Source organism: Equus quagga, chromosome 10, assembly GCF_021613505.1.
Source record: "Equus quagga isolate Etosha38 chromosome 10, UCLA_HA_Equagga_1.0, whole genome shotgun sequence".
Classification (NCBI taxonomy): Eukaryota; Metazoa; Chordata; class Mammalia; order Perissodactyla; family Equidae; genus Equus; species Equus quagga.
The window spans coordinates 114,970,238-114,988,211 of NC_060276.1; the positions used below are offsets into that span (position 1 = coordinate 114,970,238).

The 17,974-nt window shown below is 37.9% G+C and overlaps 1 protein-coding gene across 6 annotated transcripts in view; it reads left to right on the top strand.

Moving 5' to 3' along the window:
* Positions 1 to 17,974, top strand: part of ARHGAP6 (Rho GTPase activating protein 6) — a 463,892-nt gene that overhangs the window by 403,340 nt on the left and 42,578 nt on the right. For 5 of the 6 annotated variants that reach the window (XM_046673808.1, XM_046673810.1, XM_046673812.1 and 2 more), the window contains exons 3-6: positions 2,625 to 2,696; positions 9,221 to 9,477; positions 11,481 to 11,676; positions 17,240 to 17,295. In XM_046673808.1, the coding sequence (XP_046529764.1) occupies positions 2,625 to 2,696; positions 9,221 to 9,477; positions 11,481 to 11,676; positions 17,240 to 17,295 (581 nt within the window). The remainder of the gene's footprint in view (positions 1 to 2,624; positions 2,697 to 9,220; positions 9,478 to 11,480; positions 11,677 to 17,239; positions 17,296 to 17,974) is intronic. The other variant, XM_046673809.1, reaches the window with a different exon arrangement.

Below are 17,974 nucleotides of genomic sequence, written 5' to 3' on the forward strand. Positions count from 1 at the left end.
TACAAAAGCCTAAGATTGCATCCACCCAGCAGTGCAGCTTCTGCATATGTACCCTAGAACATTGGTTCTTCGACTCTAGTGTAAACCAGAATCCCCTGGAGGGCTTAAGAAAACACACAGTGCTGGGCTCCACCCCAGAGGTCCTGATTCAGTAGGTCTGGGCTGGGACCATAGAATTGACATCTGTAACAAGTTACATCTGTAACAAGTGCTGTACCAGCACTGATGTTACTGCCCCAGAACCGCATTTTCAGAACCACTGTTTTAGAGAGATTCTGGTACGTGTACACAAGAAGACGTGAACAAAATTTTTCAAAAACCTTGTTCCTCATAATCCCAAACTAGAAGCAACTCAAATTTCCATCAACAGTTCAACAGGTAAATTAACTGTGATATATTCATACAAGAAAACACTGCAGAGCAATCAAAATGCGTGACCTACAGCTACCTGCCTCAGCAGGAGGAATTTCAGGAGGCGTCGATGAGTGAAATAAATGAGGCAAGAAAGAATACCTACAGTGCGAGTGCATCTACGGGAATTCAGAAGCAGGAAAAACAAAGTTCTATTCTTTATAAATGCCTACATAGATGGTAAAACTATGAAGAAAAGCAGATAATTGATTATTGCAAAAGTCAGCTCAGAGATTATGTGGGGGGCGGGGTAGGGAGGCATACAGGGGCTCCTCGGGTGCTAGCAACAGTCTGCATCTGAACTTGGCTGCTCGTTATGTGGGAGTTGGCCTCCTAATTATTATTTAAACGATGCAACTGTATTTATTCACATCTGCATATTTGATACATCCACTAATTAAAAAGAAACTCAAAATAATCATTCTATCTTAAAAGAAAATATCCCCTATCCTATATGTATTCTGGTTCTTTGACAACTCGTTTGAATTTTAGGATCTGCCCACTGGTTATGAAAAATAAATCTCTTAAGCTTTAATATATGGTTTAGTTATTCTTCTAGGTGAACTATTAAAATGGAGGAATGATAGAATTCTTTAAAGAAATATACTCTTATTACAGTCAAATATATTTGGTGATATGAACTAGTGATGAAGAAAGTGTCACAAAGTACAAGACCTGTCAGTCCTATTTGGAGAACAGATTAGAATCTTCTGCAGTTCGAATACTTCTTGTCTGTATGTATATAATCAGTCATGGTAGGCCCTACAGTTAGATTACCTTTTAGGCACCGAAGATAAGAGCATACACATGATGAAAGAGATCGATGACTCTTTGCCACATTACAACAGGTTTACATAATTTTCCCTTATACAAATCTCACGACTGCAAGAGTGAACACTCCTAGGAACTATTTCCATTTTATGGGAGGAGAACCATTTTTGAAATATTTCTTCACTTTTTGAAAGGGAGGAGGGATTGACTGTGTCTGTTCATTATATTGTGATGTCTTTTGCCTCCAAAAATTCAGAGAAGAGGAGTTGGGAACATCTGCAACCCCTTGAGGATCCCAGGAATGCTCATTTCTGTTTGAGAAAGCTTACTTTGTCTTTTCCTGATATCAGAGCCTTGCTTTTAAATTTTGTTGAGCTGAGTCTCTTTCTTTACTACAGTTTTTAGTGTATCTTGTAAAAACAACAATTCTTAATCCCCCTTTTAAACATAAGTTTCCTTGCGTCATGAGCCGCATTTCCCCTATTTGATCACAGTGTGAATTCCTGATTTGCACCTACCACATGTTGAGTTGACAGCTGCATAATCCTGAAACACATTCTTGCAACGGTGCCTGCCAATATGATGACATCCCAGGAATTCAATTGCAGCTGCCTATTGATATGAGTGGTAGCTTTATTATTTGGTGCGTTAACCAGATGTATTAGGTACAATTCTTGCAAGTACAAGATGCTAAAAGGATATATGCCTTATTCATTACAGTGAAAAATTAGAAACAATCCAAATGTCCATCAATAAGGAAATGCTTAATTAAATTATGGTATAGCTATACTACGGAATACTATGCAACCCCCCAAAAGAAAGTCGATCTGCATTTATGGACATGTGTCAGGCTCCCCATTAAGCACTTTATATGCATCATTTTATTTAATTGTCAAAACAACCCCATGAACTTCCCATTTTATATATGAGGTTACTGAGACTTGTCCAAAGTCACACAGTTAGTAAATGGTGCAGCAGTAATTAGATTTGAGTTCCGTGGACCCCCAAATTCATTTCTTTATCCAGTTACACTCTACTAGCTCATGAATGTCAACGCCATTTGTATTGTTGACTCTCCTCTCATGGAGATTTGGTTCAAGATGGGTATTGGTTTGCATAAACATGAAGAATAGGAAGAGACTCATGTAATAGTGAAAGTGAACATATCTAAGTGTCAAGACTAAATTACTTCTGAAGGAGTTAAGTTTTCTGTACTTTCCATGATAAAACAAAATTTAAGAGCATACATCAAGATTCTGGTAATGTGTGCAATCCAAGTCAGGGATTTTCATGTATTTTCAGAGCCATTACTCTGTTTAAAATGCCAAATTATGAATGAAGTAAATGAGAAATCATGATTTTGCTCAAATGTAGTTATTGATAATGTAAAATATCACTTGCATGCTTGTTTTTATAACTTTTCATTCTTTTAATATTTACAGATGGACAAAAGAGAAAGAAATCTTTGAGAAAGAAACTGGATTCACTAGGGAAGGAGAAAAACAAAGACAGAGGTAAAAAACAGAATGAACTAAAAGGAATACATCTTCCATGGAGCATAATGGTTGAATTTGTTGGGATTTTTTCATTGCACAGATTTAAGCAGTTCAACTCTATTATGTAAACTGGATTTCTATGATGGAATGTTGTTAAGGACTGTTTTGGTCTACTCTTTTGTGTATGAGTGGCCCTGTACTGAATTGATGAGTTCAGTTGGTTTGAGAAAAGTGTGACTTTGGCCAAGTTTATGGTTCCAATTATGATGCTGGCCAATCAGCAATGCATCAGGAGAACCTGGGTTGAGTAGCCATGGGCAGCATCTCTAATGCTAACCAGCTGTCTGGCAAATCCAGATAGTCAGGCAGAGCTAGTTGAATGAGAAAGAGTTTGGATTCGCTTACCATGATTACTGGAAAGAAACAGTCTCATCCTCATGGGTTACTGAAGATGGGCCATTCTCAGCAATTTTTCTGTTAGATTACAGCATGCTTATTTTTGCCCTCTGTGTTTTGGGAATTGTTGATGCTCTTCATACTGTTTTGTATCCCCTTCTATGTCTATTTAGGGAACTAACACTTTAGCCACTCTTTCAGAGGTGTTTGTGGTCATTTTTAACTAATATTCACTGAGTCCGCTTAATGGACACCTGGGCCCCATTAGCACAGTACAACTTTTTGTGGCTTGTTTCTATGCTCCCATATGAAATTACTGCTAAATGGTGTGGTCATATGAGTGTATTTTCATTTTATGCGACATAGTGAATGAGTGTTGAGTGAGGAGAGCCTTATGTCTCACCTGGGAGTTCTTTTATATAATGATTGAATTTCTGCTTGAAAAGTGATGGAAGGCGATGAAACTGAAGGTATAAAAATAAATGCATTGTGATCAGTATTGGACAAGACCCAGTGCATGCTATAGATCCCAGACTCTACACCCCTATCTTGAATTGTGCCTAAAGGGTCATGACATTTGGTTCTTCGGACTAAAAGGAGATTAAAGAATTCTAAAGAATGGAAAACCAATGTTTTGCTTCGCTTAGAGCATGATTTCTTAACCTTGTGACGATGACACTTTAGCCTGGATTATTCTCTGTTGTGGGGGCTGTCCTGTACATTGTGTAAGATGTTTAACAGCATCCCTGGCTTCTACCACTAGATGCCAATAGTACCACCTCCAAGAACGATATCTCCAACCACTTCTAATGTTTACCTCAAACTAGAGAAAAGGAGGTTAAAATGCCAGTGATCCCTACCCCTGACTGTACAGTAGAATCATTTGTGGAAACTTTCAAATACCAATGCCCAGACCCCTACCCCAGAAAGTCTGATTCCATTGGTCTGCAGAGGTACTGGGCATGAGTAATTTTATAAGCTACTAATGTACAACTTTTAAGATGAGAACTCCCGTCCATATTAACCAGTATGCTCACCAGGTCATGTCCTATCACAGCAGAATATGCTTCTGGCATAATGAAGGCAGAGGACGTTAACTCTTGTCCGGCATTCTATCATTGTCTGATAAATTGTATTTTATCTAATTGGTTCATATGATCTTGCCCTTTTTTTAAATATGAGTATTTCAAATGAGTATTAGTAGCCAGCGTAGCTCTTTTAAACTAGAATTTTTGCTCATTCTATTTCTGCCATAGAGTACATTTACCTCGCTAGATTAAAGTAATAAAGTGTGTTGATAGAGCACATTGAAGGGATCACTCAGACTGGTATTAGTAATAGGTTCTTTTAAAGTTGGCTTATTCTAGGATGATGATATTGATACTGGGGTTTGAATACTCACAATATAGACTTTAGATGATTCTTCGGAAGTGTCCACTCAGGCTAGAATAAGAAGAAAGAGCACTTTTGCAGGAGATATTTGAGTTCCCTCAACAGAGGGTGATGTGTGTGTGCTTGCTTATATTACGAAACAGCAAGAAGCAAGAAAGCGAATGATTAAGGAAGGAGGGGCCAGAGGAAAGAATCAACCAATATGCACTGGGCCATTATAAACTTTTCAGACAAAATCATATTTATATATTGCATAGCCTCAGTGAAAACTTGGCAGTCTTCTATAAGGCTGCATGGGGATCTGGCTGGGAAAAGGAAGGCAGGTCCTGGTGGTTCCAAAGAAAAGACACATCACGCATCCAGCTAAAAGCGAAAGCAAAAGGCTCCACAGCTAAAGGTTTTTTGGGTTTTTTTAAAAGTAGCTTTGATGTTTAAAAAGATGTCCTAGGCTTAAGTGAAGCTTAATTATATGGCATCTTTTCTGAACATAAAGTCATGTCTATGTCAGCACATCCATTGCATGGATGTCCTGGGAACCAGCTGCGAGGAGCAGTGTGCAGGTCTCACACAGTTGTAATCGGTTCACATTATTTCCTTCCAGTTAAGTATTAGCATTTGGGTTCATAACAGCTGCACATGTGAAAAATGATAATCATTTGAATCCAGAGTAAAAGAAGGAAAACAGGAAACTCTAAATGACCTCTTGGGTTAGGTCATCTAAAAATAAATAGGAACGGCTTTTTAGAATCGAATTGCTCCCCCAATCAAGAATGATTCATTAAATGTTTGATATGCCACTATATTAATGGACTCAATCAGAATGAATCATGTCCTGTATTGTATTTGATCACCTTGACATAATATAAAGCAGATTATGTGACACTCCTGTAACCCTCCTGCCACTTAAGCAGTGCCCATACGACTTTTGATTTCCATAAGGAAACTAATTCAAGATTGATGCTAGTTCAGAAAGCATATTTTCAATACAGAATAGTTCCAAGTCCTTAATTTCTCATAGTTAAATTACTTGGCAACCAAATAGTATTTTTTTAAACTTTCAGCACTTTAGAAAATTTCTTTCTTGTGTCAAAAGGAAATCACTTTTGGGGGAAAAGCTTTAGAAATAGCTGCTTTGTTCCAGTTAGTGTGGTTCCTAATCAGAGTAAGAGGGGAATAAGTTTCGCTGTGGCATAGCTCTGGGAGATAGGCTCTTTCTCCGCCAGGATATTTTCAGATTCTGCCATATACTTATCCACAGAAAATCTAGGGATAGTCCAAGTCTGGTGCCTTTCTTTATGCTGAAATCATATTATACCATGTTTTATTGTTCCTCACTGTTGAGGTATGTTCCTATATGTGAGCTGTGAAGTAACACTGATAGGAATAATTGACAAACTTTATTTTTGCGTCTTTATATTAAGTAGCAGGAGACAAATCAAGTATCAGTTATCACTATTTATAAATTCTCAAAGAAAAGGTACTGAGGGCTCTCACTGAGTACTACTACTGGAGAAGAGGGAAGCAGGGGGAGTATGATTCCAGGGAAGAGTAGGGAGGGGCTCGCTCACACAGGACAGTGTGGGCCACAGCACAACTTTTGGTTCTCAAGCTAAGAACATTGAGACACCATCAAAGTGTATTAAGGAAGGGGAGACTTAATGGTGTCTTTGAACAGATTGCCACACTGCAGTGTAAAACATGAGCTTGGGGTAGGGGGAAGATGAGAGTGGAGGGAGGAAGCCTGATTCCAGAGGTAGAGTCACTTCTGGTGAGGACAAGGTCCAAAATGGGACTAAGGGAGTGGGTGAAAAAGGTGGCGTGTGGAAACAGTAAGAGGAGAGGAGAAGGTCAAGAAGATGTAAGGACAGAGAATCAGATGGGTCATTTAGACAGACATCCAAGTCACCCAGGGTGATGGTAGATTGGGGATTTGACCGTGAGTCAAAGTCAACCACAATAGAAAATAGCAATGAGCAGGAGACAATGGAAACCTCGCAGTAGCAGGTTTGTGCCACATTGTGTGAGGATGAAGACCTGAAAGTTGCACTAGGAGGCAAAGAGAATGGCATGCCACCTCCTGACCCCACAGTTCATAGGGAGGGAGAGTAGGCAGTCGCTACCAATGAGGACAGCAGGGAAAGCAGTCTCCTTAGTGAGCACATACTCTAGATTAGAACATGATACACGCCGTTCCTGGCCCCAGAACAGTGAGTGTTGGGTAATGTCCTTATGGTTTTAAAAGCCTATTATCAACTTTATTAGCCACTATCAACACAAAGAGTCTTTAGGTTCCTTTTTCCCTAGAAAAAAGAGCTTTGAACCCACAGATAAGCATATGAGCCCGACACTTTATTTACACATAAAAGAGTGTTTTGCTCAATAGACTTGTGATGAGTCCTCAATTTCACAATAGCCATATGTTGAGAAGCAGCAGTATTCGAGGAATCCTGCCTAGAATTTTACAGAGACTAGACACTGCCGCAAAAGTTTAGAGCATAGAGAAGTCTCCTTTCTGAAGCTCTTAAGAGTCCTCAGGAGGAAGCAAGAAGCAACTAAAGAGATTACATCAAAACTCTACCACTGAAAGAATAAAGAAACTCAGCCAGGAAAGAAAGCATGTTAGAGAGAAATAAAAATCTGTTATGGGGGCTACATCTCTTGAATGGGAATAAAAGAGAAATAAAAATTTGAGGAGAATGACTGCCTGTATCCCACCTGTTTAATTTGCAGTCAATTATTCCAATTTACAAATAGAGTGACAGACTTTTAGATATTAAAAATGATAGATTCCAAAGGAAACCATTTTTCTTCTTTTTTTCCAGGGATATTAGGAATCTCTAAACGAGTCTGGTTGCTTTTCCTTATATGGAAAAAAACAGCGAGGAGAGGACTCTATAGTCTCCGTCTCGTATTCAGTCCCTGCTATGTGTATGCCTGCAAGAGCAGACATGTGTCCCTTGATACATTTATCAATGTCCTTTTTGCTATTATTATCCCCCAACAGTTTTGGTGTACTCTGTGTAGCTGTCAGCCCTGCCAGCCACATGTTTCTAGACTTTACCCAAACTTTTTGAAGCAAGACTCTTTGCTTTTTCCCGCAGACAAGGCAGCACTGAGTCACCCAGGAAACCCTGAGGTGCACATCAGGTGATCTGGTAGTGTCCCCTTCGGTTTCTAATTCTGCTCGTAGTGGAAATGGCCTTTTGTCAGTAGTGAGTATTGGACTTTTCTTCTACACTGTCCACATTGATCAGTCAAAACAAACGCCTAAATTATTTTTTTGCATTATCATATACCACCTAGTTTGTTGATAGAGAATGATAAGCATCATTTGAAAATTCAGAAATGCTTAAGTTTTTATTTCTCACTTCAAAACAAATTGCGTGTTTCGTTAGAACCAGAGGTGCAGACTTTTCAAGGACCATTTCCACTTTTAATGTAGACTTGGCTATTAGCCTAGTGAGGTTAAAAATGTTGCCATGGATCAAGAAGGAAAACCTTTTAAAGCCTCTTTCCACCTGAGTTAACGTTAGCTTTGTCTTTCAAAGAATAAACAACCTTAGAATTATTTTCCCTTCATCATTCTGGTTTTATTCATAGGGGTTATAAAAACAAAAAAGAGCCTGGACTCCAATTTTCTGCTGCTGGGAGACCTAATTTTGAGTCTAAAAAAAATAATGTATTTAATTATTAATGCTTTTCAGCATGAATCTAAAATATTGCCAATAAAAGGCCCGGCCCTAAAGATCGACGTGCTTACAATGTATGTGTATACAAATGGATTTACAACAGAGATCCAGAAAGCAACAGTATGCACATCTCCAAATAAAGCTGTGGATTTCTGCATTATGCTTCTTCCCCAAAATTGCCCTTACCAGAGGATTTAACAAATTGTTTCTTGGGCCCTTCACTGGATATTCAGTGGTGAGAGTCCACTTCTGCATGTGCCCAGCAGAATGGCTTGAGTATAGATCAACAAAGTGACAGCCCCAACTCAGCAACAGGATGTGGGGACAAAGAACACAAGAGAAAACTTCTTCCCAAGCTGCTCCCCTGCCTCTCAGGTTATCATTTCATGTGCTGGCTCTTTTACTGGAAACCTCAAGGTGTATCCACTTAACTAAATTTTCGTCTTCGCTTCATGCATCTGTCATGTTATATACATGATAGACACTATTTTAATTATTTACATATCTGATTCTCCTCTCCCCAACCCCACCCCACACTCTGAATCTTTCAAGAGCAAGGACTTGACCTTTATAAGCTCTTTCCTCCCCATTGCATAACTCAACATGGTATGTAGTAGGTGTTCAATAAGTGCCTGTTGAATGAATGGATCAATTCAGAGTCTTCTCATGCCTTGCATGCTCTGCGGGCTCTTGAGACATATAAACCAAAGACTAACAGTTTGTAAAACTGTGTACTCTTGAGGAGAGAAGTATTATGTACATTCTATCAAAAATGTCACATTTCTCTTTAAAGTTATTTCCTTTAAAACATACTTGAGATACGTGGAGAAAAACTAGAGGCCTAGATTCCTAAAAGCTGTGTTCTTTATACATGCTAGTTTTCTTCATTGAAATAGAAACTTTGGCCGCTCTGATAAACACAAAATTCATCTCCGTATTTTGATTGATCAATCAGTTCTTCAGAAGACGGTCATTTGAATGTCTGCCTTTAGATTGGAAACATGAGTGAGAGTCTTCACTGGTGCAGTCCTTCTCTGAAAGGGAATGTTTGTTTTTTGATTCCAGAATTCATCCCACAGGCATTTGGAATGCCCTTATCCCAAGTCATTGCCAATGACCGGGCCTATAAACTCAAGCAAGACTCGCAGAGGGACGAGCAGAAAGACACATCTGATTTTGTAGCTTCGCTCCTCCCATTTGGAAATAAAAGACAAAACAAAGAACTCTCAAGCAGTAACTCATCTCTCAGCTCCACCTCGGAAACACCAAATGAGTCAACGTCCCCGAACACTCCAGAACCAGCTCCTCGGGCCAGGAGGAGGGTGAGTTGGCCAGTATTTTCTCTGACACCAGCGCTAGGACAACTGAAGACTTATAAGGTTATTCTTTGAGTCTTTGCTCTGTGAAAACTGGAAATGTCATTTGTTTCCAGATATCTGTCAACAACCTCATTCAGGGAGAATTTGCGCTGGCCATGTGGCAACTGGCACACCCTGGAAGCCTTCCCCGACCCCTCTCAAAGCTGTTGCATGCCCCTCCTTGGTTATCCGTGTGCCCGATGATATCCTGAACATCACCATTGATCCTGCTCTAGTGTAATCTTCTGTTGTATTACTACACTTTCCCACGAGACTGTGAGGCTTGAGGCAGGGCCAGGTGTTTTTGTTAATCTCTTCATCTCCAGTCTGAAAACCAAGCCTGGCTGAGTGAATTTGCTGCCAGTCTTTGTAAACAGGGAGATTTCGTCTTATCAATGGAATTTTTTTCTCAAGCATAACCATAGAAACTTACATATATATACATATATATGTATATGTATATATATGTACATATGTATATGCTCTTTCGAATCAATACTGTAACAATATGGTACCTATTATTTGGTGTTTCAGATTTCACATTTCAATCCAGGAAAGCTGAGTTTTCAGGCAAATTGGTTGGTGATTGGCTGAGTCAGTTGATAAGCATGTCTAAAACTTCCTAGGCCACTGTGAGATCTTCTCTCCTTTTCCTCTTGCCTGGAGGCCCCAAATCTTTGCCACCTCCAGCCATTCACTACTGCCCTGGTTAAAACTCCAGACATCTCCCACTTAAAATCCACATTTCTTAATCAGCCTCCAACATTCAGGACCTCTCCAAGATAGAAGGGTACCTGAGCCACTGCTGTTTTTCAAGGATTTACCTATGTTTAAAAATAAGGAAGTGACAACGTTATGGAATATTTGAATTTGCATGAAGGAGTTGCTCTTCCGATCCTGCCATTGTCTCTCAGATTGTGTGTGTAAACTTACATGGCAGCATCACCAAAACTCCACGTTTGAACTTTCTTGGAATCTAGGGCCCAGGCGATGGGCCTCCCAAATGCTCTCTTCTTTGTCCAGGCCTTACTAGGACACCAGCAGCCAACTTCTTCCTCTGCAGTTCATAAAAGGATGAGTGGCTATACAAACATAGTTGGCGCCCTACTCCCTTCCCCTCAGCCTTTACCATTCCTAGCATGCCAGCCTTCCTTCCACCTGCCAACACACCATCTCTTTGCTGTCTCTGATGACCAGAGGCACCCACGCATGCAGCTGACAGGCTGCAAGTACCAAGCCGTTAACGTCACCTCCCTGCCCCTACCAGAAGCTGCCCTTAATCAATGACTCTTGACACTTGTGGCATAGATACCCTAGCTGCCTCACTCCTTAGCAGGAATAGCTCTGAGGTGCATGATCCCAGAGGTACCAGGGCGATTGGGCTCTAGCTGCGGTCATAGGCTTGGTGATGCTCCCTTCATTGGCTGCCTTCACGTCGCTTTCTCATTTCCCCACTCTACAAGTATCTCCTGGGACCATTTCCCTAGTAAAGTGCTTTGTGCCACTTCTGGAGGAAACCAAACTAAGACTGTTTTATAGAATCCACCTACTTTAAAAATCTACTTCCTAGAGTCATAGTTGAGGGGTTTTTTTAATTCACAAACCTTCTCTGACTTTACCTCATTCACTGAGTATGTGATTTTTTTCTTGTTTCAAGAAATGAAGTGGTTGGGTCAAAATATTTTAATGATATATTTGCCATCTCTTGTCTTCCACTTGGAAAATGTTGTCTCTTGTTGAAATTGCAACTTCCATTCCCTTACCCTATGTTGTGGACGTTTCCTCACTTTTCCAAAAGGTGTTGGTTTTTTTCTTTTAATATACAAACAGCACAATTAAATCAAGCAGTATTATTTCAAGTGTGATAAATAGTCATGGGCAAAAGTATTTATTGGATAGCATCTGAGGGAAGCTGTTTTTGTTTTCTCCATCTACACTCTTGGCTCATGTCTGTGTGTAATTTGCAGGGTGCAATGTCAGTGGATTCTATCACAGATCTTGATGACAATCAGTCTCGACTGCTAGAAGCTTTACAACTCTCCTTGCCTGCCGAGGCTCAAAATAAAAAAGAAAAAGCCAGAGATAAGAAACTCAGTCTGAATCCTATTTACAGACAAGTCCCCAGGCTGGTGGACAGCTGCTGTCAACATCTAGAAAAACATGGTAAGCAGACTTGTCTGTCAGCGAGCAAGTACTAAAGACTTTTATTTATTCAAGCATCACCCATTTAAGCACCCAATTTCAATTCTGTGTTTATTGGATGAGGCTCTGGGCCAAAATTTCCTTTGCAAAGAAAGTTTACAGATGTGGGTGTTTGCTTAAGAGATTACTGGGCTAAACAAGATTGGGGGTGGGGGCAGAAATCACCTTCATGGTATTCAGACTGCCCGGCCCCTAGGAGTCCTCAGAAGGGACCCTGGAAGCCAGGTGATTTAGGGGATGGAAAGATCTGTCAGGCTGGGTCTGTCCCCAGGACCCCCTTCAAACAGAACAGAGCCACTTTTATCTTTTTTATACATTGAGGTTACACACAAGGCTTCCTTTAAAAAACAATAGTCCAGCTTCTTAAAAAAAAGATTTGAAAATCATTTCTTAAGTGAATAGAAAATGCATAATTTTTGACAGCAGGTTTCTACATTGGCATTTGCATTTTTGTGGAAAGACGTCTATTTAAAATTTCTTCATGATGATCCTTTTGGTAACTCTGTTCCAATTAATACATTGACTTAAAAATGCTATACAGTTTTTTTAACTTTTTCTGAAATTTAGACTTTTGGCTCATCAAACTGCTATTTCCATAGTCTGAATTTGTTTGCTATAGTGTTAGCATGCATTTGATGGACATGAGAAAAGTTTATTAATTGCTTCTTTACTATAAAAATAATATGCTCATTGTAATAAAGAAAAAAAGAAATAGACAAAGAAAATTCTGAGGCTATCATTTAAATATAACTACTGTTAAATCTCATCTATTTCTTTCTAATAAAAATGAGACTTTATAAAAAATTATTAAGAAAATATCTAAATATCTTAGTCAACTCATTATATATGCAAATCACTAGATAACATTTGGGTTGCAATAAAATTAATATATATTGAAACTTGATTTGTTTATACAAAATTTTAATATGTGTGCATGTGTGAGTTTATTTATCTGTCTCTTCTCCTTGGAAGGTAAACTGTAGGTCAAGGAAAATGTGTTAGTCATTTTGAATTTCCAGAACTTAGTATCATGATTAACACAGAGTAAATGTTCAATAAATATTACTTGAACAGAATTATTTTTAAAAATAGCTTAGCAACTAAAGAGTTCAGTACTTTGAATATGTAAAATCAGCCTAAATTTCACTATGAGGTAGAAAAAAAGACATAGTTTTATACTTATAACTTTTTCCTATAAAGAATGTAGAAAGTGAACTGTAGGCATTTTAAAGAATTCTAAATGAGAAAATTCTACTCCAATAATGCAAAAATCCAGTGCCAGGTTGAGTAACTGCTTTTGTGAAAAAGAAAAAAACACAACTTAGTATTTCTATTTTCTTTTTGAAAATAAATTTTCATGAATACAATTTGTAAAATAACACTTCCTTTAAGCTTACTAAAAAAAGAGGGCAATTCACCTTCTTTTCAGAATAATAAAATGCAGTTTAGAGTCTAAAGGAAACAAGATGACTTGGGTCATCTTTCAAGGCTGTGATTCTGTTCTAGGTTTCCATGGCGTTTAGACCAAATGGCTCCAGAAAAATAAGAGACACATTCAAATTCAAGCAGATATTAATCTTGGTCACTTTAAACCAATGAGAAAAAAGCAAACTTCAGGACCGGCCTAGTGGCATAGTGGTTAGGTTTGTGCACTCTACTTTGGCGGCCGAGGGTTCACAGGTTCGGATCCCAGGTGTGGACTGACACACTGCTCATGAAGCCATGCGGTGGCAGCATCCCACGTACAAAATAGAGAAAAATTGGCACAGATTTTAGCTCAGGGACAATCGTCCTCAAGCAAAAACATGAAGATTGGCACAGATATTAGCTCAGGGACAATCTTCCTCACCCCCCCCCCCCCCAAAAAGAGCAAACTTCAAAAGCAATTCTTTCATAAGACTTCATCTGCCAGTTTTTGAAATGGGTAACAGGAAATGATTCACTTTAGCCTTATAAACGTCTGTCAGAGAGCTTTTCATTCTCTCCAAATTCGGTCTTGGACTCCATCTATATTCCTATACACCACCTTTCCCCACTTACATTTCACCCAAATACTTTCTTTACTGTTAGGTCAAAACTCCTTAAGCATCCTCAATTTCCCAGAAGCACGCATTTCAAAAAAAAAACCAAACCAGACAATATAACAAAGAGTCAGACTCTGTTATACTCCTGGGATTTAGGCTGATTTTAGAGTGGGCCTTCTGCTTATTAGGCCTGCCCTAGTTACTTGAATTCCTTAAGCCAGAGATTCAGATGCTCTAGGCCTAGTTTCTGCTTCAGTTTCTGATGAAAAGGAAAGAAAGGTGATCATGTTGATTTCTGGGACAGGGCACAGCAAAGTCACATTTCTTTGCCAGGTCTATGTCTTTTTTGATGTACACCTGTTTTTATCAGTGAGTGTCTTAAATCAAGGTTACTGAATGCCTAGACTGCACCTTTTCTTTGAGGAAAATCACTGTAAGCCTTACGTCAGAGAATGACATTGGCCGTCTGATGGCTGTCATTTGCTTTACCTAAAAATAAATAAATAAATACTGTAAAAACTTGAGATTATAATTAATCGAGATACATGAGAATTATAGCAATCAGTCACTAACTAGTTATTTTTTTAAATCACAGTCATTTTTACAAGTGGAAAAGTACTATAATTGAAGAAATAATGTCATAGAAATGGGCATTTCTGAACAGCTTAGAGGAATTCCACCAAATGAATAGTCCCACCTGTGTAGAAAATGCTCGTATGTGATATCTCACTTATGTAGAAGTTTCAACTCTTCGGCAACCATCAGAAAATAACAAAATAAATGTGGCCAAAATTAAAATTACTAAGACCTACTATTATATTAAAGTTTTCTTTTTGCACAAAGAAGACCCATTCAGTTCAGTCAGGGCCTTTCTACATAATAGTAGATGCCAGATATGATTCTAATTATTTTATATGCATTAATACATTGAATCATTGCATAACTTTTGAGGTGAATACTTATTATGCTCATTTTGCAGATGAAGAGATATAATTCTGGACTTAATTCTATCTTTTTTATTTTTTGAGGAAGATTGGCTCTGAGCTAACATCCATGCCCATCTTTCTCTACTTTATATGTAGGACCCCGTCACAGCATGGCTTGATAAGCGCTGCTAGGTCTGCGCCTGGGGTCTGAACTGGTGAACCCCGGGCTGCCAAAGCAGAGCAAGTGAACTTAACCGCTATGCCACCAGCCCAGCCCCTGAACTTGATTCTAAATAGCTTGGTTATCCTGTTTTCAAGTTCCCAGAGAAGAAAAAGCAATAAATTAGGCTGGGGATTGGACTCAGTTATGAGGCAAATTGACAGCAGCAACAAGGAAAGTACAGAAGTCTTTTGAAAATAGATGCTAAGCAAAATCCCACCCAAGAGCAAAGCACCAATGAGCTTATGCAAATCAGTCTAAATCTCTCAGATTATTCTGGAAATTCAGGATACCATTTTTAAAATGTAGAACTGATAAATGGGATGTTTATTTATGGGTGGTATGTTTTCTAACTATAAAACCCTGGAAAAATAACTAAAAAAATCTTATACTTAATACATAATGTGGTGAATATATATAAGTAAATATACAAATAAATATACAAAAAGATATCCATTTCCTATGTAAGAGCAATAATCAGTTATGTACTATAACAATAAAATAATTCATTCATATTAGTATCAAAAATATGGTATACCCAGAACATCTATAATAAAAAGTAAGAAACTTCTATGAAGAAAACTGCAAAGCTCTACCAAGAGGTATAAAACATGGCTTAAATTTCTTATAATTTAATTATATATTTTACTAATCAGAACTCTTTCAATAACAAGAGAGAGGAACCCAGGTAAAACTAAATTAAGCAAAGCACCCCTCCAAAAATATTCTATTTACATACTGGAAGTCCGAGTGTTATATCTGCATTCAGGCACAGCTGGATCTAGGACTCAAATGATGCTATGAGTGCATGAGTCTGTTTGCTGGCTTTGCTCTCACACCAGCTCTCTTCATGTGGCTACAGAAATGGCCATTGGCAGCTCTAATCTGGCATCACCCTCATAACTGATTATTCCAAATGAAGAAGAGAAAATGAGCCACCAATGAAAGAATTAATGTAGATCATGATCATTAGAGGTGATGATTAATGGCTTACATAGGAAAAGGAGAGCCACTGAGACATTCAGTGCTCCTTGAAGGAAGTACATAATACCTCTTATGAAGTATTCTTGCCCCCCAAATCAAACCTGAATCAGAGAAAACACTGACTCTAACTATCTCTTTGGAGGAAATAAAGAGGCGAGAGGAACATATAAATGACACTATGGTATGTCCAAATCCAGACAGTGGGGAGATCTACAGTGGGAAATCAATGCTATTTCTTCATCAAACCAATTAGGAGGAAGGAATGTAAACAGAGACAGGGAAACATATACATTAAGAGACTAAAAGGCACATCGACCTCCCACAGTTTGTGAACCTTATATGAATGTTGACTGGAAATTTAATGATATTGAAAAGCTATTGTTGAAACTTCTAATGTGTGACAGTGATGTTACTTGTTTGTTTTGAGAGACCTAATTTTTTAAAGCAGGGTTTCTCAACTTCAGAATTACTGACATTTTGGGCCAGATAACTCTTTTTTATGCATTGACCCTATAATCTCACTTCTAGGACATGATCCTAAGAAAATCGGAATTGTGAATTAAGGCTTATCTACAGAGTTGTTCATAATAGTACCATTTATAATAACAAAACAAGTGTATGTGTGTTGGGGGACCTATGTGCCATTCAGAGGGGAATATGAATTGTGGCACATTCATACAATAGAGTATTTTGCATCCATTTTAAATGACATTTACAAAGAAGTTTTACTGGCATAAAAATTCTTGTGGCATAATATTGAGTGAAAGCAATAGCATTTTTTCTCTCTCTCCATATAAATATTATAGTATGGTCTCAACTATGTAAAAATATATATATAATATATATATCCAGAAAAACCTGGATAGAAATAACCAAAATATTAGGAGTGATTATTTCTACATCAGGTATTTTTAAAAGCATATTATTTTTAAATTTTTTCTGCATTTTATAGATTTTCTTTAATAAGTACATGTTTTAATTATGATCAGTAAAACAAGAAATATCTATTTTAAAAATTGATGAAGAGCTAAATATTCATATAAAATTCATGTTTAAGTAATTTTCTGAATAATGAAAAAATGTTACATTATTTTTTTTCACATGGAGAGAGGTATGGAAATACATAATATCACATGAAAAATTTTTCATCAGAAAGATTTAACATAAAATGATCCTGGTGCTTATAGGGCTGACCTTTACGTACCTGAAAAATATAGTGTGGGATAAATAAGCATTAGTGTGTTCTGTCAAGTTACTATTGCTCTGCGTGTTACAGCATGGCGCTGGCATTCTGTTGTATTTCTATTTTGATTTTCTCCAGAGTTTCAAGCCATAAAACAGAACAGCTAATTTTGTTTACTTATTTGCAGGCCTACAAACAGTGGGGATATTCCGAGTTGGAAGTTCAAAAAAGAGAGTGAGACAAGTAAGTAAAAAGTGAAAATTATATTGTACGTTTCACTTGACTTTCAATTGAATTACCTTGTGCAAAGTTCAAGCTTATGAAAATTCATTTCTGAATATATTTTCTGTACCCTCCCACCAATTATGGCATAATTGAGTCCCAAGAGGTAAGAACTCAGAAGCTCAGAAAGGTTACGATAGAGTTAGGATCAAACACTTGAAAGCAAATCGTCTGGACGTGTCCATGGCATATACTGCCAAACAAAATTAATTTATAAATACCTTATTGAAACTGTAAAAGCAGGAGATTCAGAGAGTACCTATTTAGTAAGTGATAATAAATAGAAAAAATTGTATAGCATCCGTTTTTACTAAAATGCAATATGAGTAATGCTATTACCATTCTCTTCATAAAAGATGCTATGTTTATAGCTTTACTTTCTCAAAAATAAATAATTCTTATTAAGTGTCCATGGAACCATTGATCCCCAATTCATTTTTCATGTAGGGACTGTACCCCTTGATTTCCTTCAGCACTGTGCAACAGACGTTTGATATTAGACCTTCACGAATGGGTTCCTATGATCAGGCAGGTATCTATGTTCACGATGGCTTCACAAAAGGCAAACCATCCTTTGAGAAAAGAATTTATGTCTTGACTAAGAGAAAATTAAAATGTAATTTTCGCTCTGTTGGTTCCA